Source organism: Dermacentor albipictus, chromosome 2 (assembly GCF_038994185.2).
Source record: "Dermacentor albipictus isolate Rhodes 1998 colony chromosome 2, USDA_Dalb.pri_finalv2, whole genome shotgun sequence".
NCBI lineage: Eukaryota > Metazoa > Arthropoda > Arachnida > Ixodida > Ixodidae > Dermacentor > Dermacentor albipictus.
In genome coordinates, this window is record NC_091822.1 from 148,051,130 (window position 1) to 148,077,389 (window position 26,260).

The 26,260-nt window shown below is 49.1% G+C and overlaps 1 protein-coding gene across 6 annotated transcripts in view; it reads left to right on the forward strand.

Annotated features, from left to right (window-relative positions):
• The first annotated feature begins 495 nt into the window (after nucleotides 1-495).
• Nucleotides 496-26,260, forward strand: part of LOC139056148 (uncharacterized) — a 31,326-nt gene continuing 5,561 nt past the window's right edge. The window contains exons 1-4 of one of the 6 annotated variants that reach the window (XM_070534092.1): nucleotides 13,178-13,308; nucleotides 13,920-14,047; nucleotides 22,649-23,076; nucleotides 24,382-24,698. In XM_070534092.1, coding sequence (XP_070390193.1) covers nucleotides 22,671-23,076; nucleotides 24,382-24,698 — 723 coding nt within the window. In that variant the 5' untranslated portion in view covers nucleotides 13,178-13,308; nucleotides 13,920-14,047; nucleotides 22,649-22,670. Of the gene's footprint in view, nucleotides 603-10,639; nucleotides 12,975-13,177; nucleotides 13,496-13,919; nucleotides 14,048-14,284; nucleotides 14,399-22,648; nucleotides 23,077-24,381; nucleotides 24,699-26,260 lie in introns of those variants that run through there. The other 5 variants (XM_070534089.1, XM_070534090.1, XM_070534094.1 and 2 more) reach the window with 5 other exon arrangements.

Below are 26,260 nucleotides of genomic sequence, written 5' to 3' on the forward strand. Positions count from 1 at the left end.
CCGTGACTCCTGTCACATACGAGATCGCCCCTTACGCGCCATCTGCTTCTCAGTCCAGTGACATCGTGCACGTCACACGACTGAAGCAGTATAAGTCTCCCAGTGATGACATTTAGACGCTCCGGGACATCGCTTCTGTCGCCGGGGGATTATGCTACACGCGAGTGGCATTTGATTGTTTGAACGAGGCGCGTGGGTGCCATCACTAGAGAAACGAGAAGATCGAGCTAGGCTCGCGCGGCGAATCTAACCGCTCAGCGCTGCAACCACTTTTGTAATTGTAACGTGTAAATAGTTGCTCGTCTTACTGACTCGTCCTTCGTGTAACAATATATCCTCTTGCCTCCAAATCTAACCTTCAGGAGTTATCTATATTTCTGAGAAAAGTTTGGAGCAGGCGTTGAAGGTATTCGAGAACTTCGCTGTAAAACTAGTTCGAATCTTGGTACAACCTGAAAGATGTTGATGAATGTAATTTCTTTTATCTTCCTGTAGTATTCTTCGATGCGTCCATCGGAGAACTTGCGGTTACATCGCAAGGGTCACGGACATGGCGGGGCACCTGGTGAGCGCGCATGGCTGCCCTTATTACCATCTCGCAGGTAAGTCAGTATACCAAGAAGGGAAGTGCGAAGTGTATTCCAATGTAATAATCATAGGTCATTACTTGCACTGAATATCGCCGTAACATCGACATGAAAACTTGCCTTTGTAGTGTGCAGATAGCCGTAACAGCCGTATGGAACTACCGTGCACAGGGGCCAGTCAGAATACGGAAGCGTGATACATTCATTTTATCCTTTACTCAAAAAGTAAAATATAAATTATGGGGTTTTACGTGCCAAAACCACTTTCTGATTATGGGGCACGCCGTAGCGGGGGACTCCGGAAATTTCGACCCCCTGGGGTTCTTTAAGGTGCACCTAAATCTAAGCACACAGGTGTTTTCGCGTTTCGCCCCCCATCGAAATGCGGCCGCCGTGGCCGGGATTCGATCCCGCGACCTCGTGCTCAGCAGCCCAACACCATAGCCACTGAGCAACCACGGCGTGTACTCGGAAAGTATTTAGTGACATTGTCACGGTTGTCGTGACGGTGAATAATACAGCTGCAATACTCTGTATGACAAAACTAAATTCTTATTGGGCGCACTTGTGCCCACAAAAGCAAGTTACATTCAGAGCACAGTAATAGCAGCGAACACAGTCGGCAGTCATCGAATACTGATCTGCCGGTCAAGTACGTGTGCTTCTATACACGAGTCATCGAAAGTTGCAGAGTCATCGGCGGTGCCCGCGTGTCTTCCAGAAAGTTCTGCACAATTCGCGTCGCATATGTAATCAGATTACACAAGCTTTGGTGACCACAGAACCATCGATAACATTCTAGAAACTTCCCATACATGCGGGCGTGTCCCGCGCTGAGCGATAACATTTGTATGGCAGTGAAAAGCGCCCACTCGTAAGAAATAAACAAGTCCACGTGTCAATATACTGCAGCAGAGACGTCGAAAGAAAATTTTACGGTGATATGTCCGTTTACAGTGATATGTCCGAGTTTGTAGCACTTATAGCAGCGGATTGGTCTAAAAGATACGAATTTGATTCGAATTTGTTTCGAATTCGAAAGATTTGTTTGATTTCTCCATGCTCTTTTCTGAGGGCTTTTCCTCCACGTCTACAGGCTCCGGTCTTCTAGTCTGTGAACCCTTTTTGAATGGAAATTGTTCCCGTGGTCCATTTCGGCCGCCCCAATTTCCGTCCTCGGCGTTCAGCTTTCTACGCCGTGCGTACTCCTCGGCTAATTCAGCCGCCCTTTCCACAGTGTTTGCATTTCCTCTGTCTTGCTCCCACAGCTTCACAGATTGTGGGATGCCTCTGTAAAACTACTCTAGACACATGCATTCAATTATCATGTCTCTGCTCTCGTACGCTTCCGCGCTTTTAATTCGCTCCACTAGGTTGCCTTTTAAGCTCTATGCAAACTCCGGATATCCCTCGCTATCCTTCTTGCCTGTGCTTCTAAACCTCCGCCGAAAGGCTTCGGCAGAAAGGCGGTACTTTTTCAAAAGACTAGCCTTAACTTCCGCACGATCATATTCATCATGCGCACTGAGTCTGGCGATTACCTCCGCAGCCTCACATGGCAACATAGACAGTAACCGCTGTGGCCATGAACTCGAGCCGAAGTTCATCTTTTTGCAAGTCCTTTCAAAATTTCCTAGTAACAAGCCTATGTCATTCCCGACCTCAAATGGATTTAACAGCCTGTCCATGCGGTATAATTCTGGCTCACTTGCTCGTCCTAGAGCCCCTTCACTTCCTTGAGACAATTCCAAACGTTTGCTTTCAAGTTCAAGTTGCATTTTTCTTAACTCGCGATCTTTCTCGCATTCCTCTTTCTCTCTCTGTCCCGTTCTTATCTCTCTTTGTCCCGTTTCTCTCTTTCCTTAAGAAGTTACAACCGCATTTACATATCCTCCTCACTGGTCTTTTCGGAAATCAGCAGCAATAATTCTGGTTTTAGCGTTTCCTTGCGTACCTCTAGGCCCAGTTCCTCACCAACAATCAGCAATTCGTCTCTCAGCAGTGTCCTTAACTCCATGATTGCTGCTTTACTGCCTTGGCCCTGCTCGCTAAACCTACCTTGGAAAACACAACGTAGCTAACAATCAACAATCTAGCTTCCCTTCTGTTTTAAACAAAACCACAAAATGAAGCCTAGAGATTCAAAGCAAGAACCAAGCACTCACCGCAGACACAGCACCGTGTCGCAAAATCCGTCTCACCGCTGTCAGCCAGTTGTGATGGTTGGAGCCGGGCATGAAATAGATGGTAGCTGGCCCACGCCGTCGTCCAACTAATCTACGCTGAGGACGTTGTTGAAGGGAAGGACTGCTCCACCGCGAGAACGAGGAGTAGGGGATTTATTTGCAGTATCTACATGAGAACGTTACAGTTCATCAGTCTAACATGACTGAAAGAGGAATGCACCCTGAGGAGCCGCCAACGGCTCCTTAAATACACGCTGTCATCCCTAGATCCCTAAGTGAGGGAAAATGGCAGTTCACTGCCAATTCGGAGCGTCCAACGACATCGTAGCCGAGCCGCCTTTGAGGGAAAGGGCCGACGCACTCACTTCCGCACAGGTTGCACTGACCACGTCGAGAAGAGTGGGTTCTCGCAGACACGGTGCTGGACCCTAGCAGGCGCCTCTTTATCCCACAGTCGACTCCACAGGCAATGGCCGCCACGTCTGTCCATTGACCGACGACTTATAAGCTGCGTGAGACGGCGCCGCCAAGCATCTCCTTCCAGGAATTCCCCCTCTCCAACCAAACCTTGACGGTGACGGCATACACACTAACAATGCTTCCTCCGCCGACTGCGGCTACAAATAGCCATCTGGGTGCCGTCCCCATGTTGACGTAGCGCATTCTTGTCGTCACACAGCAGGTTGTCGCCGCAGACCTGCCAGCGTCGAAGTGCTGTTTATTCGAGCATTGTAGTCCTAACAACGTGAGTCATAGCAGCGGGCCAGGCAGATTTCGTCCTGTCAAAGCGAGTCGTTGGAGCAGCCATGGTGGCGCCTTTCCGTCGTGGTTACGCGAAGATCGGAGCCTCCGCCGGCCATCCGTAACAAGCTACGACAAAGCTTGAAGGTGAAGGCTTCGAGGTCTACACGACGTGGCGGCTCAATGAAGCCGGTCTATGGAGCAGATCAGCCGCCCAAACGTCATTACTTAGGGTCACAAATAGAGCAATGAGGCTCGGTTTTGCGCAAGAACATAACGCGTGGACTCTGTCACAATAGGAAAACCTTGTAATCAGGGATGAATCCACGTTTACGACCACTGGCGACCAGCGAGACACGGTAAGGTATTTTCTAGAACGAATTATTACTATCCATACAATTAAGAGACTATCTTATATTCATTCATCTTCTAAAATTTTTCAATACTTACAAGCATTTCTCTCGCAAACCACACTTAATTCAAGGGAATTTTCCACGTTTCAATAATTTCTCTTCTCGTATTCGAATGCTGATCAACATGTTATCGGCTGTTAACGAAACTTATTCTCAAGTCTCTAAACTTATTGAGGCAGTTTATCGCGTGCGTACCATGGCCACGCACGTTTATATCTCCTTCCGTTTCTCTACCGCGGCTGCGCTTTAGAACCACGGCGCTGCAATGATTATTCAGTAATTTCCCTTTCCTTCTTTTTAAACTCGTTCTCTTAACTACTACACGCAGAAACAAAGCAACAGCGGTCGCATTCGATCCTATAAATGAGATTTCATATATATATATTGCTACGGGGTAGTATTCCCAATGACGAAGAGCCGAGCAGGAAGAAGACGAAGACGACGATTGGAAGCTAGCGCGGGCTGTTGCCTCTTGGTCAACTGCGGCGTATTGCCTTGTAAATATACTTGTAAATAGCTTTTCGTCGGTGTCTTCCTACGTAACATATTTGGTGGAGGTGGACGTTCCCTGTACCTCGTCACGGAGCTTCGCAGTGGACGGTACGTCGAGCCTACCTTCATGGCTCCCGGCGACGCCAACCCGACTCCGCCGGCTCCGACACCTGCTGCCACTTCGACGACCTACATCACCCTCTCCGCTCCCCGTGATCCTGGCGTATTCTCGGCAAAAGATGGGGAAGACGTCGAGGACTGGATCAGCCTTTACGAACACGTCAGCCGCAATAACCGGTGGGACCCAACTATCATGCTCGCCAACGTCGCCTTTTACCTCGGTGGCACACCTCGAGTTTGGTATCGGACGCACGAAGATGAGCTGACCAGTTGGGATTCGCTTAAGCAAAAGCTTCGAGACTTGTTCGGCAACCGGACCCAGGCAAGATCCATGCTGTTACGCACTTCCCTGTTCCGAAGTGTGTCAAGGATGTGCGCAGCTTCATCGGCCTTTGCTCGTACTTCCGCCGTTCCGTCAAAAATTTCGCGGCCATAGCACGACCACTAACCGAGCTTTTGAAAAAAGACGCCCCTTTCCAGTGGCGCGATAACGAGGCCTCTGCATTCTCGCTTCTCATCGATCTTCTCACAACGCCTCCCGTTCTGGCCCATTTCGATCCTTCTGCGCCTACCGAAGTCCGTACTGATGCCAGCGGTCACGGAATTGGCGCAGTACTGGCACAACGCCCGCGTGGCCACGACCGTGTTATCGCTTACGCCAGCAGGCTCCTCTCGCCCGCGGAGCGCAACTATTCAATCACTGAGCGTGAGTGTCTGGCCCTAGTTTGGGCGGTTGCGAAGTTCCGCCCATACTTATATGGCCGACCCTTTTCCGTTATCACAGACCATCACGCGCTTTGTTGGTTATGCTCATTGAAAGACCCTTCAGGAAGACTTGGTCGCTGGACCTTACGCCTCCAAGAATATTCGTTCTCTGTCACCTACAAATCTGGCCGACTACACAAGAACGCTGACTGCCTGTCTCGCTACCCGGTAGACGAGCCTGACGACGCCGACAGTAGTACCGCCGATGGCATTTTCTCTGTGTCTGCCTTCGCTAACATCGCCGATGAGCAGTACCGAGAGCTATCGCTGCGAGTACTCATCGAGCGTCTGCGTTCTACACCTACCGACGCATCCGTTCGCCGATATGTCCTCCAGGGCGGCATTCTGTACCGAAGGAGCTTCCTCCCTGATGGCCCTGATCTTCTTCTTGTCGTGCCAAAACATCTACGACAGACTGTGCTCTTTCAGATGCATGACGCACCCACTGCAGGACATCTTGGCGTAACCCGCACGTACGACCGCGTCCGCCGCCGCTTCTATTGGCCTGGTCTTGCTCGCTCCGTCCGACGCTATGTTGCTGCCTGTGATCCCTGCCAGCGTCGGAAAACGCCTCAGGTGCTACCTTCCGGTCATCTCCAGCCGATCACCGTCCCTGTGGAACCGTTTTTTCGTGTTGGATTAGACCTCCTCGGTCCCTTTCCCACGTCATCCTCTGAGAACAAATGGGTAGCCGTCGCAACTGATTACGCCACCCGATACGCTATCACGCGGGCTCTACCTACCAGTTGCGCCACTGACGTCGCTGACTTTCTCTTGCGTGACATTATCTTAGTGCATGGCGCCCCGCGACAGCTGCTTACTGACCGTGGTCGTAACTTCCTCTCGAAAGTTATCGCCGACATTGTGCGTTCCTGCTCTATTCAACACAAGCTGACTACTTCATACCATCCTCAAACCAATGGCCTGACAGAGCGCTTAAACCGTACTCTTACCGACATGCTGTCCAAGTACGTTTCGAAGGACCACCGCGACTGGGACGTTGCCCTTCCTTACGTCACCTTTGCTTACAATTCTTCCCGGCACGACACCGCCGGATTTTCTCCATTTTATCTACTCTACGGTCGCGACCCGACCTTGCCCCTTGACACGGTACTTCCTCCTGCTGCGACCTCAACAACCGAGTATGCGCGCGACGCCATCGCCCTCGCCGATCATGCACGCCAGCTTGCCCGTGCTCGACTGACGGACTCGCAAACCACGCAGCAGCGTCAGTACAACGCCCGCCACCGTGACGTACAGTTTTCGCCTGGTGCACTCGTGCTCCTGTGGTCGCCCTGTCGTCACGTTGGACTTTCCGAAAAGCTCCTTTCGCGATACACAGGGCCCTATTGCGTACTGCGCCAGGTGACGCCTGTGACTTATGAAATTGCTCCTGTGAGCTCAACCTCGTCATCTACTCTGGCGTCTAGTGATGTCGTGCACGTCAGTAGGCTCAAGAGCTACTCCACTGCTTCCACTGCTACTCCACTGCTCCACTGAGTCCAGCCTTTAGTCGCTCCGGGACGGCGCTGTTACCGCCGGGGGTAGTGCTACGGGGTAGTATTCCCAATGACGAAGAGCCGAGCAGGAAGAAGACGAAGACGACGATTGGAAGCTAGCGCGGGCTGTTGCCTCTTGGTCAACTGCGGCGTATTGCCCTGTAAATATAATTGTAAATAGCTTTTCGTCGGTGTCTTCCTACGTAACAATATACGTAGGATATATATATATATATATATATATATATATATATATATATATATATATATATATATATATATATATATATATATATATATATATATATATATATATATATATATATATATATATATATATAGAGAGAGAGAGAGAGAGAGAGAGAGAGAGAGAGAGAGAGAGAGAAAATTATCAGTCATAGCACTCGTAGTACAGCCCTCTGGGCCATTCGAAAGTACTCTTCCTAGGGTTATTATAATTACACAAAGGTATTTCGCTCTCGTGAGCAGCAGTCGTGGGGATAGTTACTCGGGCTAGCTTCCCACGCTAAGCGTGCCGCGCGCGCACCTGCTTAAGCTTTTCCTAGTCTCTAGAGCCGCTCGAGTTTCCTTTCATCGACGGGCGGCTATTTTTTCCAAGAAAGTATGCCTTCCAACCACTTGTTTAAGAGATTAAAGAAGAAAATGAAAGAGATTCCCCTTCAGTTATCATCAATTGTTTTCTCCCTGCTGTCACTTGTTTTCCTTCTAAGTAGTTACTCATAGCAGGTTTCTTTCCCGTTGCCGCCGCCTATGAGATTATGTCAGCCTCTCTGAGTTCCCGCTTGACGTATTTTGTTTTCACGTTTGGTCCACCTTGACTGATCGAAGAAGGCGCCACTATGGGTTGAATGAGGCGTACAACTCCTGCGGTGGCGAAGGGGTAGAGTATCCACCTCGCGTGAAAGAGGACCGTGGTTCGAATCCCGTTGCCGCGGAATTATCCACCGAAAAAAAAAAAACCGCGTGATGAGAAAATTCCATAAACAGGACTGGAGTGCGGCCTGATCCCGGTGACCAAAACCGGTAACGCACTCTCTTACCGGAGCGCGATTGGCCACCCTGGTGCAGTATTTGGCCACAACCTCCTATATGAATACAAGAATCAAACCCCGGCCCTGAGTCCCCAGCAACCCCGAAGCAACTGATCACGGCTGCGGTCAGATCTGTGACGCAGCAGAGGGTGCTAAGAATCCCTGGCTCCGCACAGGCCGCCATTTGGAATCTGAACCTGGCAACGTTTAACGTTAGAACGTTTTCTAGTGAGGCGAGTCTAGCAGTGTTATTGGAGGAATTAGAGGGTAGTAAATGGGATATAATAGGGCTCAGTGAGGTTAGGGGGACAAAAGAAGCATATACAGTGCTAAAAAGCGGGCCCGTCCTGTGCTACCGGGACTTAGCGGAGAGACGAGAACTAGGAGTCGGATTCCTGATTAATAAGGATATAGCTGGTAACATACAGGAATTCTATAGCATTAACGAGAGGGTTGTAAAACTTAATAAGAGGTACAAATTGAAGGTCGTACAGGTCTATGCCCCTACATCCAATCATGATGACCAGGAAGTCGAAAGTTTTTATGAAGACGTGGAATCGGTGATGGGTAAAGTCAATACAAAATACACCATGCTGATGGGTGACCTCAATGCCAGAGTATAAGCAGGCTGGAGACAAGTCAGTGGGGGAATATGGCATAGGATATAGGAATAGCAGGGGAGAGTTATTAGTAGAATTTGTAGAACTCAGGCCACGGCGGCAGCATTTCGATGGGGGCGAAATGCGAAAACACCCGTGTACTTAGATTTAGGCGCACGTTAAAGAACCCCAGGTGGTCAAAATTTCCGGAGTCCCACACTACGGCGTGCCTCATAATCAGAAAGTGGTTTTGGCACGTAAAACCCCATAATAATAAAAAAAAGAGTTGCGCACGAGCTGAAGCTTCCTCTTGAGGTGGCAGCCGTCAGCTGCAGCGTGAGCTGGGCGCAGAGAACAGTCGCACCCCCGACAACCCAATCCGGCAGCGCATCAGACGTTAGGGCTATTAGTCCACGGAACGGGCTAGAGGGGCGCTGCGAGCGGCGCTCGCGTGACGTCAGGGCACGGACTCGCGCTCCATGTACTCGCGCCTGTCGTCTGCTGCAGTTCGGGTGGTGGCCGGGCGCCTTCTGCAGTGTCTCCGTTTGTTCGCTCCCGTTCTCTATGCTTATATACTTATGGCGGGCCTCTCAAATATATCTTTTACGAAGTATTTTTTCGCGAAAATTTAATCAAGGAGCTTATTTCCTAGACGACAACATATTTCTCAACCACTCACGCGCCGTGGTTGCCCTGTGGCTATGGTGTTGGGCTGCTGAGCATCAGATCGAGGGATCGAATACCGGCCCCGGTGGTCGTATTTCGATGGAGGTGAAATGCGAAAACCCCCGTGTACTTAGATTTAGGTGCACGCTAAAGGACCCCAGGTGGTCGAAATTTCCGGAGTCCTCCACTACGGCATGCCTCATAATCAGAAAGTGGTTTTGGCACGTAAAGCGCCATAATTTTTTATAGTGCCACTCGAGGGAGCTCAGATCAGCTTATTGCGGGTTTCTTCACAGCGGTAGCTCACGTGAATAATAAAAGCATAGACGCAAAAGCGCAGCACATAAGAATCCAGGAAGGACTCCATATTCACCATGGTGCAACATGCTTGTCACAATCAAACGCTCGCTATATATGACTTGTACAAACATTTATCTTTATTCTAAACCACTAAAACATGTTTGCTGACGACGAGTAGTTCATGGTACAATATCTAATTGTTCTATTTCTTCACAGAAACGCTCGGCAGTATACTACGATGACTTAACACTGCAGTTTAGATTCTGCCAGCACCACTTGCGTTTTTAACTGCTTCTCAAAAGGCCGTACTGCACTGGTTAAACTTAAGTGCGGGTAATTTAAAGCAAAGCTGATTTAGGCTTACAGCTCTTTGCAGCGCAAGCAATGGAATGTGCCAATATTTACTGCCTTTCCATGCTACACGCTCAGCTCACTTGAGCAATTTACTGGTGCTTCTTGCATGAACCTCTTTGGAGAACTCACACAGGTTGCTCGGGCCAAATATTTGAGTGAAATATGCCGTTTGTACCATTTCGCTGCAGCCAGCAACAAACCGAAGCCTCATTCATTAGTAGTGTGGCAGATATTGAAGATATCATTGTTCGCCAGTGGAGGCCAAAGTCAAGTGAATTCATGTAAGGCTTGTGGTGTCTTCTTTCTGAGGCAGGTATGCGAAGTTTTATTGTACGTACGTACGTACGTACGTACGAAGGGAATAGTTTTCAGTTTGTATAATTAAACAACGCAGGATCGAAACATGGCGAGGCAGAATAATGTGTTTGAATTTTCCATTTCAAGGGAGCCTAAGCTGCGCTGTAGTTCCTCGAGTATGCTATAGGCATTGTAATTGGCGCTGTAAAGAGCTACTTCATGGTTTCAATTGGAAGTTGAAGTAAACAGCTCGGTTTCGCGAACAATGCGTGCCTCGCCACAATGAGAGTCGGTTGCTTCCGTTGCGGGTGGGGTGTGCCAGGTCGTCAATAAAAGCTAGCGAAGGCCACTATGATACATTTCATCGCTTACGGTTGATTGGTTTTCGATAATTACCACGAATTTTTCTTTCATGTGATGGCTGTTACGATATTCGTTAACTCTCTCTCTCTCTCTCTCTCTCTCTCTCTCTCTATATATATATATATATATATATATATATATATATATATATATATAATACAATACACAATATATACAATATACACAATACATGATGCGCCGTTAACAGCCAATGCGTTTCTGGCTGCCTGTTTCAGAGAACGGTGAAAGTAGTACCAAACCTTTTCACAAAAAAATACGCGCCTAACTCTTCCTTTCAGGCCTTAATACAGTAGCCACCAGAGTAATAAGAATCATGATGAAAGCTTCCTTCTAACACGATTTTATAATATTGACACCAAATATCAAGGTTTCCTTTCATGTAAAATGCGATGTCTCTCACAGCTAAGTACTGAGAGAATATTAAGTGTTTAGAGGAGCATAATACATAACCCCGAGTGTTGAGCTTGCAGACATTCTTTTTAAGCAACATTTATGGACAGACACGGCGCATATATGCATCGTAGGGACAATCGACCCCCCTTCAGCGCTACATAGCTTGCGATACCCAAGTCGCAAATTGTCTTGATTCACGCGGTTTTCAAGAAGAAACTGCGGTTCAGGATGGCTGCTGAAATAGTCCGAAATATCCCTCTGTAAGCACGGCTCGAGCCGCAAAAACCCCAAGCATGCACGAAGGGAACGAGTGCGCGCGGCAGCCGAGCGAGCCGGAGCGAGCGGCGTCCTGGCCGTGACGTCACTCGCGGGAGGGCGCCACTCCAAATTCTCACCGCTAATAGCGGTGTCATCTCGTGCTGCTCCCTACGATTAAATAGCGCTAAGCCGTTGCTAGAGGCTTGGAGAGGCTGCTAGCTAAAAGGGATGCGCATGCAAGAACAGACGTCTCGACACCTGGCGCCGTTTTCACCAGTCGGCACTGGTCCGCGTTTCTTACCCGAAGCCATGCTTCGTTTCATTGTCCGCGACTGCAAATCACCGACAAAATTGTCAGTTGCTTAGCTCTGCTATGCCAGGATATACGTAGCGAAAGCTAAGGCATATCATGGTTAGCCGTGGTTAATCTTGATTGCAAGTCTAGGTTAGTCTGGTTGTCTAGCTATGTTGCGGCGTTTAGCCAGTCGTTCGGCGCGCTGTTTGTCTGTTTCCTGGGCGACTAGTTTCCTCTTCATCTCGTTCCGACGTCGATTCCAGGCCTCCTCCTGCCTATCAGAATTGTCGCCGTCCATACTGCCGCCTCAAACATGGTTGCGGCGCACGCGAGCTCTCCTTTGCAATCCTCCTACATGTTATCACGCATGCGACGCAGCTGGCGAAGCGAGCGGAGGCGAGGGCAACGACGAGGAACGCGTGTGACGTCATACCAAACGGCGGCTACGGTAAGGCGCGGCGCTGCGCAGCGGCAGAGCATCTGTGGCTCGGTGCTACTAGTGGCGCATGCGCAGTAGTGACTAGAGAGTGAGAGAGAGAGAGTAATATCCGCGGCGAGGCGCGCGTTGTGACCTTATGTGCCTCCTCGGAGCACCGCCACGGCGAAATCGCAAGTTCGCGGCCAGAAAACCTTTCGCTTTAAAAAAAAATGGGTTCTGGTTCCTTCACAGAGCGGCGGTTTGATGGCCTGCGGCCATCCGCTGCTGCGCAACAGCTCAAAGTGCTGAACTATTGGCTATTCACGCGCCCCTTCGTTCCGACCGTCAGCAGCAGAGCAGCTGAACGCGGCACTACAAATTTATCAAGCATGAAAAGCTCCAGCGCGAGAGCGAGGGTGCGGTGGAGAAGTTTGGCGCAACTCGGGGTACTCTCGTCGTGAATGCGCGAAGCGAGATAGCAACGCCGGCCTCGCAGCAGCTCCGGCTGCCTTTGCAGTGGTCCATATTAATCTGTCCGCTACTGTACATCGGGGAAATGCTGGATGCTAGGGTAACTCCCGTGCCAAGGCTTAAAATAATCACGTATGTGTTAAGAAAACGGTTAAGTATGGTTCATGCTTTCTTGAACAACTCAGAGTATGCTTGCTATCAGCCTAGGTAATTAACCATTATTAATAGAGGAACCTTGGCGCACTCCTTTAAACACATATTCTTTTATGGAGATGTTGTAGAGGCTCTTGACGAATACCGTGTAGTTTGTTTTCCTGTGGATAGCTGCAAGACTGTCATTTCTCGATGTTAAAAAGCGCGCAAGATATATAAAAGGTTTATAAAAAGCATAAATAAGTGACTAAGCAATTGCGCGGAGCGACACTCGTGCTCCCAGACGAGCTATAAAGCAGCGATAGGTGTAGCAACTAGGCCATGACGTGTTCCGTGATTCCAGTTCTACCCAAATGCTCTCTCTTAGAAATTCTTTTTATATTTCTCTGATCAACCTTTGCAGATGAACCGCAAGCGATCTTCTTTGATGACGTATGCAGCCGTCGTTGCTCCACAAGTACGGTGCTGCTCGTCAGGAACGAGGAAGTGTTCCTGTTTGAGTTAACAAGAGAGGGGAACTACAATAGTGAGGTGAATCTTAAGGTGACCGCACTGAGCCCAATTTCCACTGCCCTGACCTACACGATACAGATGTCAAATGGGAGATCAACGAACGTGTGGAGGTCAACGGTAGTGATGGCTGGTCAACCAGATGCAGAAGACCTCAAGATCACGGAGGATTTTTTGAAGAGAATGTGTGAAAACGGCACCTTGAGGGTGGAAGTTGAGATCACGGAAGACTGACCTAGATGGCGTACTTCCACCCGGATTCACGCGCCCCTTCGTTCCGACCGTCAGCAGCAGAGCAGCTGAACGCGGCACTACAAATTTATCAAGCATGAAAAGCTCCAGCGCGAGAGCGAGGGTGCGGTGGAGAAGTTTGGCGCAACTCGGGGTACTCTCGTCGTGAACGCGCGAAGCGGGATAGCAACGCCGGCCTCGCAGCAGCTCCGGCTGCCTTTGCAGTGGTCCATATTAATCTGTCCGCTACTGTACATCGGGGAAATGCTGGATGCTAGGGTAACTCCCGTGCCAAGGCTTAAAATAATCACGTATGTGTTAAGAAAACGGTTAAGTATGGTTCATGCTTTCTTGAACAACTCAGAGTATGCTTGCTATCAGCCTAGGTAATTAACCATTATTAATAGAGGAACCTTGGCGCACTCCTTTAAACACATATTCTTTTATGGAGATGTTGTAGAGGCTCTTGACGAATACCGTGTAGTTTGTTTTCCTGTGGATAGCTGCAAGACTGTCTTTTCTCGATGTTAAAAAGCGCGCAAAATATATAAAAGGTTTATAAAAAGCATAAATAAGTGACTAAGCAGTTGCGCGGAGCGACACTCGTGCTCCCAGACGAGCTATAAAGCAGCGATGGGTGTAGCAACTAGGCCATGACGTGTTCCGTGATTCCAGTTCTCCCCAAATGCTCTCTCTTAGAAATTCTTTTTATATTTCTCTGATCAACCTTTGCAGACGAAGCACAGGCGATCTTTTTTGACGACATCTGCAGCAGACGTTGCTCAACCAGTACTGCTCTGCTCGTCAGAAACGACGAAGTGTTCCTGCTGGAGATAACAAGAGAGGGCAATTACAACAGCGAGGTGAGCCTGAAGCTGACCACATTGAGCTCCCTTTCTAATCCCCTGACATATACCATACAAATGTCCAATGGAAGCTCCAGCAACTTGTGGAAATCCACAGTACTCATGGCTGGTCAAGCAGATGCAGAGGACCTCAAGATCACAGAAGATTTTCTGAAAAGGATGTGCGAGAATGGCATTTTGAGGGTGGAAGTCAAGATCTGGGAGGAAAGACCATTACTTAGGGCCACAAACAGAGCAAAGCGGCTCGGTTTAGCACAAGAACATGAGCGGTTGACTGTGCCACAAGGGAAAAACGTTGTATTCGGTGATGATTCCACGTTTACGACCGCTGGCGACCAGCGAGACACGGTAAGTTATTTTATAGAACCAATTATTAATCATCTATACATTTATGATGGTAGTTGTAATATTTGTGTTGGTTTCCCTCGCATTCAGATCCAGTCTAATTTTACTTCGTTCGGCGACACGAATAAGTCATTGCTAAGATATTTCTCCACTTAAGTAGTAAAAAGTGCAACTATATTAGACTTACATGTTTGCTTAACAAAGTGGGCCAGTGCACCGCGATTAATCAACTTATTGCGGTCAGTATTTCAGATTTACTGTCGAGCCTGAGGCAGTGCATGCGCTTGTGAATCGAGCCAGTGCTCGCAATCCATGCTGTAAACATGAACTTAAGTGAGATTGGCGCAGATTCTTAGACAAGTTGATTACCCATCATAAAATATCTGTAATCAATATATGGTTCCTTTTCTTGTCCCAGCTATATGCCGCGGTAACCTGCAACGGCTCGCAGCTAGTGGGCGCACTAGTACGAGCGCGTGGGCTTGCATTAGCACAGATGGTGTAGGCCCACTGATACGCTTACAAGGCAAGTTCACCGTTGAAAGGTACGGGGCAATCATAGACGATGTACTGATTGCCTACGTTCTGGACGGCCCGTTCCCGAAAGGTGACCGTATATTTCAACTCGATAGGTCGCCGATCCACACTGCACGTGCTGTGCAAGAACTGCTCGATGAGCGCGGCGTCACTGTCCTGGAGGGGCCGCCCCAATATCCGCACCTCAACATCATTGAAAATGCCTGGGGCTCGTTGAAAGTACCGCTGGCGCGCCATCCTCTGTATGGGTTGTCCGAGGACACGCTCTAGTCCGTCATTATCAGCGAGTGGGACGTGCTCTGAATAAACACATCGCTTACCCAGTCAACCTACACCTCACTGCCCTCCAGTATGAGCGCTGTCACCGCTGTCGCTGGGGACATGACCGAATACTAAGTGATGTTCGGAGCGTGACGCTTGCATTTGCCCGCCGGCTGGCAGAGCCTGTCTTAAGCAATGAACTATTGTCGAAAAGAAACTTTCAGCTCACTGTCTTAACTTAAAGCATTCTTTTATTCTGATCCGTTTGTTTCATCGTGTTTCACCCGCATAGTTATTATTGTTGAGTGGTTTACTTTCTATTGCGTCAAATAAAGACCGAGCATGTTGCGCGCACAGTTTGGTGTCCCTTTCTTGACGCTGCGTATTACGGCAGCACACACAGCGAGGAAATATACGTGCACGCACTCAGTACCCCGGCCTTACGAAAGGACAAAAGAAGCGTGCTGTCAGAAGAAGTTTGTAGAACCACAATGAGGCCAACGAAAGCTACGAGTTTGGCGTCTCACAACGCTTACTAAGGAGTGTTGGCTCATTTCCCGCAGTAACAAAGAAATCCGCGCGTTGCCCCTGACAGTAGCACGCTTCCCGACAATGCGGCCGGAGCGAACCACTGTAGCAGACAACGCGGTTCAAGACTACGCACCTGGGGCGTCTGCGCCTGCGCGAGCTGCTGCCGCTACCCGACTCCAGCGTTCGCCGCATCGCGATGCAATGCGCTCCGAGTTTTGCCCTAAGTGTGAAACGTCCTGTATTTACGTTTGGGCATTGTTGTGACGTCGGGGCGGAGGACGAAAGCCGGACGCGTTCCGTTGACGAAGAAGAAACGAGAAACTCTATACAATATTTACAGATAGTGGATGATAGCGTACAGGTAGCAGTAGGAGCGCATCAGACCGGCTGGGCGGCTGCAAGCGACTTCTGATCTCACAATGGGCCGGTTCTCCCTTAAATCCCTTCGGCGACCCCTCGTCGGCAGGAACCGGTTCGGGCGAGTTCTCGTCGGCAGGTACCATGCGGGGCAGGGTAATGACATCGCTCGTGTCGAATTCTTTATTTGTCGCGGAGAAGTAGGAGCTCTCGTCGCCCCGTGGTAGCCATGTGGGGAATGTAATGCAGCATCCGTCGCCTTGTGGTCACCACAGGGTGCTCGTAGTATGGCACAACGTGTCCAATTCTTGATTCGTCGTGGACAAGTGGGAGCTCTCGTCGCCTCGTGGTACCCACGTAGTATAGCAGAACAGCATGGTAGTATGATATTAAGATATGGTATAATGATAGTAAAGCTCATTGCTGAATGCAAATTAACCTTAAATGCCGCATTCTCGAATCCACCAGTCTCTCGGCACGTGGCAAAGAAAACACTTATAATAACGTTAGCCTCTTTAAAACCAAATTTGCCATTGTAGAGTGTTTTGGAGCGCAACATTGAAGCCAAGAGTGTTTGAACAGAAAAAAACCGAAGCTGATCGTGCGCTTCTGCCACAACTTTGCATGAATTGCTGCCATTTTTTGAATTCGATGGGTCAATTGTATGAGTGAGCAGGGCACCTTACACTGTGCAATGTGACTAACGAGGTGCGTCGCATACATGAATATTTACAAGACGTGCATGAATCAGGGTTATGCTGAACGAAAAGTAAAACTTCAGATGATCACCATACAAGGAAGGCTCAGAATGGCGCATTCAAGGTCTACGCGAATCACATGGGATAAAAGAAGAGCAGCACAGTGCGGAGCAGTAATTGCATAGACCCCATGATTCGGATCGTTGCCGAAGCTGGAAACTACGCTCTTACTATACCGGGGAAATGCTGGATCTTTAACGCAACTCCCATGCCAAGCCTTACAATATTCACGTATGCGTTAAGAAAACGGTTCAGTATGGTTCATGCTTTCTTGAACAACTCAGAGTATGCTTGTTATCAGCCTAGGTAATGAACCATTATTAATAGACAAACTTTTGAAGCATTCCTTATTCACACAAATTCTTATATGGAGAAGTTGTAGAGGCTCTTGACGAATACCCACATAGTGTGTTTTCCTGTGGATAGTTGCAGGACTTACAAAGGTTTATAAAAAGGTTTATAAAGGTTTTTAAAGGTTTATAAAAAGCTCATAAAGAGTGATTAGGCACTTGCGCGAAGCGGCGCTCGTGCTCCCAGACGAGCTACAACGCAGCGATTGGTGTTGTAACTAGGCCATGACGTGTTCTTTGATTCCATTGCTCACCAAGTGTCCTCTCTTAATAATACTTTCTATATTTTTCTGACCATCCTTTGCAGAAGACAATACATTTTACATCGAGGATTGCTACACTCGATGGAGCGCAACGCGCATTGCGCTATTGCTGAGACGAGGTGTCGTCTTCGCCTTTGTGGTTTCTCGCCACGGGCAATCCACTCGAGAAGTGACCTTCGAAGTCTTTTTGCTCAGCGCAAGTGAAGACACCCACATCTACACCCTGCACATGCAGGGCCCAGCAGGGTGTAATTTGTGGCAATCAAAAGTTACTATTCCTGGACGGGAAAACCCACACAGTCTGCGCGTCTCGGAAGATTTAGTCCGTGATCTGAGTGTCAATGGAAATATACGGCTGCAAGTTCAAATCTTTTCCGAAGTGTAAATAAACCATCAATGTGACTCATAAAGTGTTTTCATTGTATTGTTCCATGGCTCTCACGCATGGCACAATTAAGGACGTAGCCTGAATTTGTGGTCCTTTCCCTTTGGCAACGCCTCAGGTGAAGAAAATGTGAGCAACGTACACTGAAAAATCGACGCTTATCTAAAAGTACATTTGCAGTTTTTTTTACAAGCCTAATCTACGCATATTTCTCCACGCGTACAGATTCCGCCCACTAGGAATCATCAGCAACCCCTCTTCGCGCATAGCAGGCGTGATAGAAATACCTGTTCCCGTGCTTAATATGGCATGACGGTTGCCCAAGCTTAACGGCGTTTTCCACTGGGCAATCTGAAGCGGTCGCCGAAATCCTCGAGCGAGCGCTCGGGTTTGAAGAACCCGAATCTGCCTGCGGAGCGCGAAAACGATCCACGGGGGATCCACGTACGCTGTGCAGCGGGGAGCTCCTTGCGGATGTGTGTCATCGAGGCAAGGGGCAGCTTGGCATGCCTCCTGTGAGCAGGAGGTGCGAGCACTGAAGCCCAGATAGCTTGGCAGTCGCAGCTCCTCTGCAGAAACGTACACCTTCTGCAGAGCAAGCACATCAGCTTCACTCTGCAGGAGATGTAACGAGAGGTCTGCATGCCAGCGCCACAGTGAGTTGGTGTGCCCCTGGAGAACACTTGGATAACGGCGACTCTTCCTTGTAGCAGAGGGATGAGCCATGTTGGGTGGTCTCGTTCTGGACTGCCACTGTCTGTAGGCAGATGGCGTGGAGTGGGTGGTCAGCGGGCAGCATGGTGCTGACGGCCTGTATAGTCAGATGCAGGTTTGGCAGCAGCTGTTCCACCTTTGTCTGCACCGGGAGGGTGATAGGGAGCTTGGTCGAAGTGACAGTAGTGGCCTGCGGCACCAGACGTTGGGAGCAGCGTGGAGCTGGTACCGGGCGCCTTGAAGCATCAGCGATGTCCTTGAGTGCATTTGCATAGGAGCGCGGTGAGGGTGTGGTGGCTTGCTCCAGCTGGCTCTCCTCACGAACCGCTCACTGCCCGCACAGCACGCGTGGAGAGTGCATTGGTGAAGGACGCCATGATGGTGGCCGCCCGTCGTTCCTCCTGCCACTTGGGACAGCAGGAGTGCCCGCGGTGTAGGCGTCACCGCAGTTCACACAGTGGGCTGTCTTGCAAGGGGATCCCATCAGGTTGGCTTCTGCCACAGGAAATGCAGCCTGTCGGTCATTTGCAGCTCTCCACTACGTGACCGAAACGGCTACACTGCCGGCACTGCAGTGAACGAGGCCCTGCCGGACATACCTTGAACCAGAGCTCGATGATGCCCACTTGTTCAGGGTGGACCGGCCCGCAAATCGTATCGTAACTGTGATGCCGTCCTTTGTTGCTGTTAGCACTGGAACAGAAGACTCGATGACCTCCAGCAGGTCCTCGTCTGCAGGCATTCCGTCCATCGCGTGTATAAAGCCGGTGCTCTTTCCACGCTCAGCCGGCAGGCAGGCCATCCCTGGAATGCCACGGAGCTCAGCGACTGCCCGCAGCTCCTCAAGGCATACCCGAGTGTTCGTAACGGTGGCCACGATGTTGCGCTTGTGATTGACACGAACTGATGCAATACCTGGTCGCGCAGAAAGTGCCGCCGGAAGTGCGAGGCGCAGGGCACTCGGATGGCTCCACCCAACACAGATGGGCGGCAGAGGACCGTGCCGGTGACAGCAGGGTTGACAGGAAGGGTTGCCTTCTCCAAAACCCTTGCACGGCGCCGATGTCCTTTCGAAAGGACCAGCTGAAAGCCATCCACAGGTCGCTGACGAGCTGGGAGGTCCTCACGCTCCACTGCCTTTGCAGTCTTAGGACTGTGCTGCGAGGAGTCGGCCATCTGGGAAGTAGAAGCTTCTGAAGCGGCAGAAGTGTTCTTCGCCATCAGCTTACTGTCCGTTGCCTACAAAATATTTACTAAGGTAATCACAAATAGAATCAGGAACACCTTAGACTTCTGTCAAGCAAAGGACCAGGCAGGATTCCGTAAAGGCTACTCAACAATAGATCATATTCACACTATCAATCAGGTGATAGAGAAATGTGCGGAATATAACCAACCCTTATATATAGCTTTCATTGATTACGAGAAAGCGTTTGATTCTGTCGAAACCTCAGCAGTCATGGAGGCATTACGAAATCAGGGTGTAGACGAGCCGTATGTAAAAATACTGAAAAATATCTATAGCGGCTCCACAGCCACCGTAGTCCTCCATAAAAAAAGCAACAAAATCCCAATAAAGAAAGGCGTCAGGCAGGGAGATATGATCTCTCCAATGCTATTCACAGCGTGTTTACAGGAGGTATTCAGAGACCTGGATTGGGAAGAATTGGGGATAAAAGTAATGGAGAATACCTTAGTAACTTGCGATTCGCTTATGATATTGCATTGTTTAGTAACTCAGGGGACCAATTGCAATGCATGCTCACTGACCTGGAGAGTCAAAGCAGAAGAGTGGGTCTAAAAATTTATCTGCAGAAAACTAAAGTAATGTTTAATAGTCAACAGCAATTTACAATAGGCAGCGAGGCACTGGAAGTCGTAAGGGAATACATCTACTTAGGGCAGGTAGTGATGGCGGATCCGGATCATGAGACGGAAATAATCAGAAGAATAAGAATGGGCTGGGGTGCGTTTGGCAGGCATTCTCAGATCATGAACAGCAGGTTGCCATTATCCCTCAAGACAAAAGTGTATAATAGCTGTGTCTTACCAGTACCCACCTACGGGGCAGAAACCTGGAGGCTTACGAAAAGGGTTCTACTCAAATTTAGGACTACGCAACGAGCTACGGAAAGAAGAATGATAGGTGTAACGTTAAGGGATAAGAAAAGAGCAGATTGGGTGAGCGAACAAACGCGAGTTAATGACATCTTAGTTGAAATCAAGAAAAAGAAATGGGCATGGGCAGGACATGTAATGAGGAGGGAAGATAACCGATGGTCATTAAGCGTTACGGACTGGATTCCAAGGGAAGGGAAGCGTAGCAGGGGGCGGCAGACAGTTAGGTGGGCGCATGAGATTAAGAAGTTTGCAGGGACGACATGGCCACAATTAGTACATGACCGGGGTTGTTGGAGAAATATGGGAGAGGCCTTTGCCCTGCAGTGGGCGTAACCAGGCTGATGATGATGATGATGAATGTAGTGAGAAACTCTATCCGTGCGCGGGCGTGCGCGGGCGTGCGCGCTACAGATAGACGCGGCTCAGTTGCGCTAGCTACTCTATGTTGCGCGTGGCCTATCCTTGCTGATACCTCAATGAGCCCTGGAGAGTACTAAGCGGAAGGGTTCCAAGGCTCTGCAGAGACTACGAAGGTATTGGATACATGCTGATGCGGCTAGGCAAGATGTGAAGCGACACAGGTCAACGATTATGCGCGCGGCCGAAGAGCAGCGGCACGCCAAGCGCACGGCTACGGAACAGTCCGCCGATACCGAGCGGCGCCGATGGGAGGACCGCCACTTGTGGGACGCAGACGGCGTACTTTCCAAACCACTTTGTCGAATAATAATTTGGCGCGGCATGTAGCATCTGCGATTGCCTCCGGTCCCGATCGTACGCCGTGATGACGGGTCGGGGCCCGCGCATGCGACAGCTCCTCGAGCGAGCGCTCCCTCGAAATGACGTGGGTTTGCTTGCCTTTCGTGCCTCGTGCCGGTGAGAAATGATTCGCATTGACTTACGTAATAATCGAGAATGCCTTCTGCCGATCTTTTTTGTGCTGCAAATCGACAGCACATTTAAAAAAAAAAGGAAATCATAAATCGTTTCACGTTTATTAAATAATTTACAAAGGGCGACGACAACGTCGGACGAGCCGTAAACAAATAAATTATTATTCCTCAACCATCAGATGATGTGCTGATGACAGTTTTGTTTACCGCAAAATAACCAACCCCAACGACGCAATGTCTTCCTTCAAACCGATCTTAACAATGTCTCGCATTGGTGTTCTGATGTCTGATGACGCTCAAAATCAGTGAGTGCAAGTCTATGAGAATATCGCGCTCAGGTGGCACCTCGGAACTTTGCCCGTGTGTGTTTAACAGTGTACCCCTAGATTCAGTTAACTCGTATGCATACCTTGGTATCCATTTTACGAATAGCCTTTCGTGGAAAATGCACACTGACAACGTAATTAATAATGCTAATCGTAGGCTCGGTTTCTAGCTCTCTACAAAATTATCGTCTGGTCAAATGGCGAATATGGCGCATATATCTGGGATCCCCACTCGATTCTACCTTGTTCCCTTGAATAAATTCGAAATCGATGTACCCGTTTTACTCTGCGCAACTGCGTCCGCAACGGAAGCGGGTCAGCCATCAAGCATCCTCTCGAACTGCCTGACTTATAGCAATTAGACGGAAGGGGGCCCGACTGTGCCCCTTTTCTGATAGAACTGTTTATCCATATTCCAAAGCTAAAGCGTGAACTTGTCGCTGCCGCTTCAAACATTTCCTTACTCCCGCGTTGGTCACAGTCTGACGGTCCACGTGCGCAGCTGCCGCACACACAGGTGCGCGAATTCCTTCGTACCGAAGACTGCCTCTGACTGTAACCACCTCCCCGCCTCCATCACCACCAATACTGACGAGCCTTCGTTTCAAGACCGCCATTTCTACATTGTTATTCATGCGCTGCCCACTCCTATCCGTAACGCCCTAGCGGCCCTGAGAGTGTTTAAATAAATAAATGACTAACAAACAAAGTAAATAAATTTGATTGATTCAGTTATTTATTTTCATCTTTTTTGCAGGCCTCTACGCTGACCGCGCGCCATGGCAGTTTCTCCTCGTATAGGCACATGTCACGGGCAGAAGAAGAAGCAGCAGCTGACGAAGAGGATGGATTCTTCGATGCGGTCCGCGACAGAGAGCGAAAAGAAAACCTCTGGCCGCTCCAAGTCCAGGGCTAAGTCCAAGTCCAAGTCCAAGAAAAAGTACTCGCGGCGATCCTCAAGGCGGGCCCGCAAACGCAGTGCAACCTCTACCGGCGTCGCCGACGTGGAGGATGCGGTCCCGTCGCTGTCCGTGGATTCCCATCGGCCTAGCACGTCCACGCTGGCCGAGGCGTCGACGAAGTCCTCGACTGGACGGCACAAGCACCCTCGAGCCGCGAGCGAACGGACCTCGATCGCTGGGAGTATGGGTGTCGCTGAGGACCAAAGCGTCATCGCTAACTCAGGTATTTATACTGCACCATTATAGTGACCTGCACGGGGGACGCCTGTAGTCATTCGAGCGGCGATGAAGCCAGTCGCTGGTGGTTCAGGCTATAGTCGTACGATGCGCGTGTGCGGGCGCCAACTCCGTTATGGCCTATTTATTTATTTATTTATTTATTTGTTTGTTTATTTATTTATTTATTTATTCCAGAATCCGCTTATTTGTTTATTTGCCTGTCTTACTTTCTTTACGAACTCCCCCCCCCCCCCCCCACCTCCCCAAAGAAGAAAAGAGAAAGCGAGAGAGCACGCGTTATAAGCGACACCGTAGGGCTCCCAAGTAAGTTTGCCCAACTGGTATTCCAGAAAGTGCATGCTAAACTCGAAACACGAGAGTTCTTGCGTATCGACCTCGATATTCACGTGCGCTCAATTAAAATGCTTTACAACGCGCCCACCCTAGCAAGCCTTTTAGGTGCAACCACAGTGTCACGGTGTCGCAACTTCCTGCATTGAAGACGCCCAAGAACGCGACCGAATGTATTGCGCAGTTTGCATTTAAAGAAACACGTCAGACCAACATCAGAAAAAGAAACAATGCAAGAAAAGACTTGTTCAGTGAGTTGTCGCTTTGATGCCATTGTAGAACGGTCACGATACTTATACACGTGCGCAAGCGACGGAGACACAGACACAAACAAACGCCAATTTGGTGGACGCCCCTTTATTCGCGTCTGTGTGTCCCTTGTTGCGCGTAATTTTCGCGCCCGTTCTATCAATATGTAAGATATGGATAGATAACCTATACATACTTAAGACCGCGCAAAAGGTATTGGTCACCGGTTTACCTCTTTTGCTTTTACTCCTATTCATCCAAGTTAATATCAACGCAACCAGTTTCACAGCTCCGTATGCTGGTAAACGCAGTCTGATGGGACAAACGGTTGGTCACGCCGAAGGCGTAGAGTGATGTAGCATGACCTCGAAGATCTCCGTCACGTCTGACACGCTCCACGTGATCAGGATGCGAGAGGAAACCGGCTGCTGCATGACGCGTCCCCACGCGGTCGCACGCACCGGCGCGCCATGAATTTCGGAAGCCACGCGCAGGCTTCGTGGTGGCGGTGCTAGATGGCGCTGAGTGTTGTTAGGGAATGGAGTAAGTTTTGCAGGGAAGCGCGAAAGAGGAGTCCCGCTGCCGAACACGCTTCATAGATATCTCGTTTCGGCGATGGCAAAGTTGTGTCTCTATATCGATTAATTGCTAAACGCATTACCGTGGACATTCATACGTGAGATGGGTTCTGCCACCTTTTCTTTTTCAGAGATACCCCGATCAGCGCTGACATTTCTGCCGGCAGCATCGGAGTCGATGGCGGCGCTCGCATCGCCTGAGCCAGCGGTGCCCGCTTCGCACCAGATACCCGAAGAGGACCTGGTTTCGCGGGTGCCACTGGCCACCCTGCCACCTCCGGCGATGATGCCAACGCCTCCTTTCACACAGAGGAATGAGGCAACCAAGGCTGCGGTGGCAAAGCACGAGTCCGTGATGAAGACAGGCACGACCACGGGACACGACAGTTTTACCCCTCTCAGCGGGATCGTCCCGTGGCGGAAAGACGTCCAACCAGACATCGTCGATGTGCGTGTTTTTTTTTTCCTTTTTGCATGCGCGCATCAAACTCGCACTAAAAAGAGATCGCGGAGGTAGCGAACGATTTCCGAAACATAACCTACGAATTAAACATTTCCGAAATGTATCTGGGATATATTTCTGTCTACAGCATGAATAGTTCTCGAGCGGACGAACTTATTTGTATTGCTCCCCAAAATATTTTTATATCCACTGTTTTTTTTTTCAAGTTGATTTAAGCACGTTCAGGTGCATCTCGTGACTTAATGGTGCTTTGGTTTTGTGGATCTACTTAACTGTAGGTCATGCCAATAACGTACTCTCTGACCTTTAAGCACAAGCAAATGTAAACACCGGAGCGTGAGTTAAGGCGAGAATAGCTTCTAATATATGTTAAAGGAACAGCATTTCTAGAATGCAAAATGGGGGATGAGGAAATTCTCTAGCGATGCGTTAACCTCTATCAACGGTATTACCGGCATCTACAAGCAGCGTTAATAAAATTTAGATGAAGATAATATAGTTATCTGTTTGCGCAAAACTATAGAGCAGGACGACTACATGTTCTTCTCAATCGTTGAATTCGTGCGACTCAATCAAGCGCCCAATTCGGCTACAGCTCCCTTCCATATTTATTGGTGCTGGAAGAAGTCTGGCTACTGCATTTGGTTAATAGGAGCGTAAGATAAAGAAATGCATTCGAAGCCCCTAATGTGGTTCCGGTTCACATGCTACGAAAAAAAAAACATTTAAAACAATGTGATACGGACCCTATAGTTCAATAACTATAGGTCCGTATCCGAGGTATACCGCGACATCTTGAGGCAGGTAAAACGCAAATTAAACACGGGCAGTGGAAAAAACGAGCTCATGCAGAGCGCTATTCCAACTAAATTTATCACGCGAGAAAACACCTATATAAACTCGCATACAGCGCTCCGTATGTCCTAGTTCTTTTTGCTGTCCGTATTTTATTTGAGCTTTAGTTGCTTTGAGAGGTTATTCGCGGAAAACTATTCCGTAAACATAATAATTGAAATTATTGAACTACTTTATGAACAGTCACCAGAACGGCATGGATTGGCAAGTAGACTTTCGTACACTAGTCAAAGGACATCATATTCGTTTGCACAGTGGCCTGCAAACGAAAATTAAATTTTTTTTGCGAGGAAATTGCGGTTCTGCGTGCGTGCGTGTGTGCGTGCACGAATTTGTTGATGTCCATGTGTCTATGGTGACGGCTAGCTGTTCAAAATCTTCTTAGGGGTGATTAAAGAGTTTCAGTAAAGCGCAAGTGGCACCACGTTATACACAAAGGAATAGCAGGGTCAAACTGCGCATGCGTCCTCCACACGATGCGGCAGGTTTGCGCCTTGCATGCCTCCACTGTTTTCTGCTTACTTCCACTGCTCGCTTAGACGGTTTAGCGTGGAAGACGAGGCGGCGCCTTCGAGGTGAGAGTCACCCGCTTCATATCAATTCATCACCCTGCGCTGTTTGGTTCATTCGTTCCCAACAGATTCTTGAATTTGTTTTAGATTGGTGACATGATACCTGGATAACAAAGTATT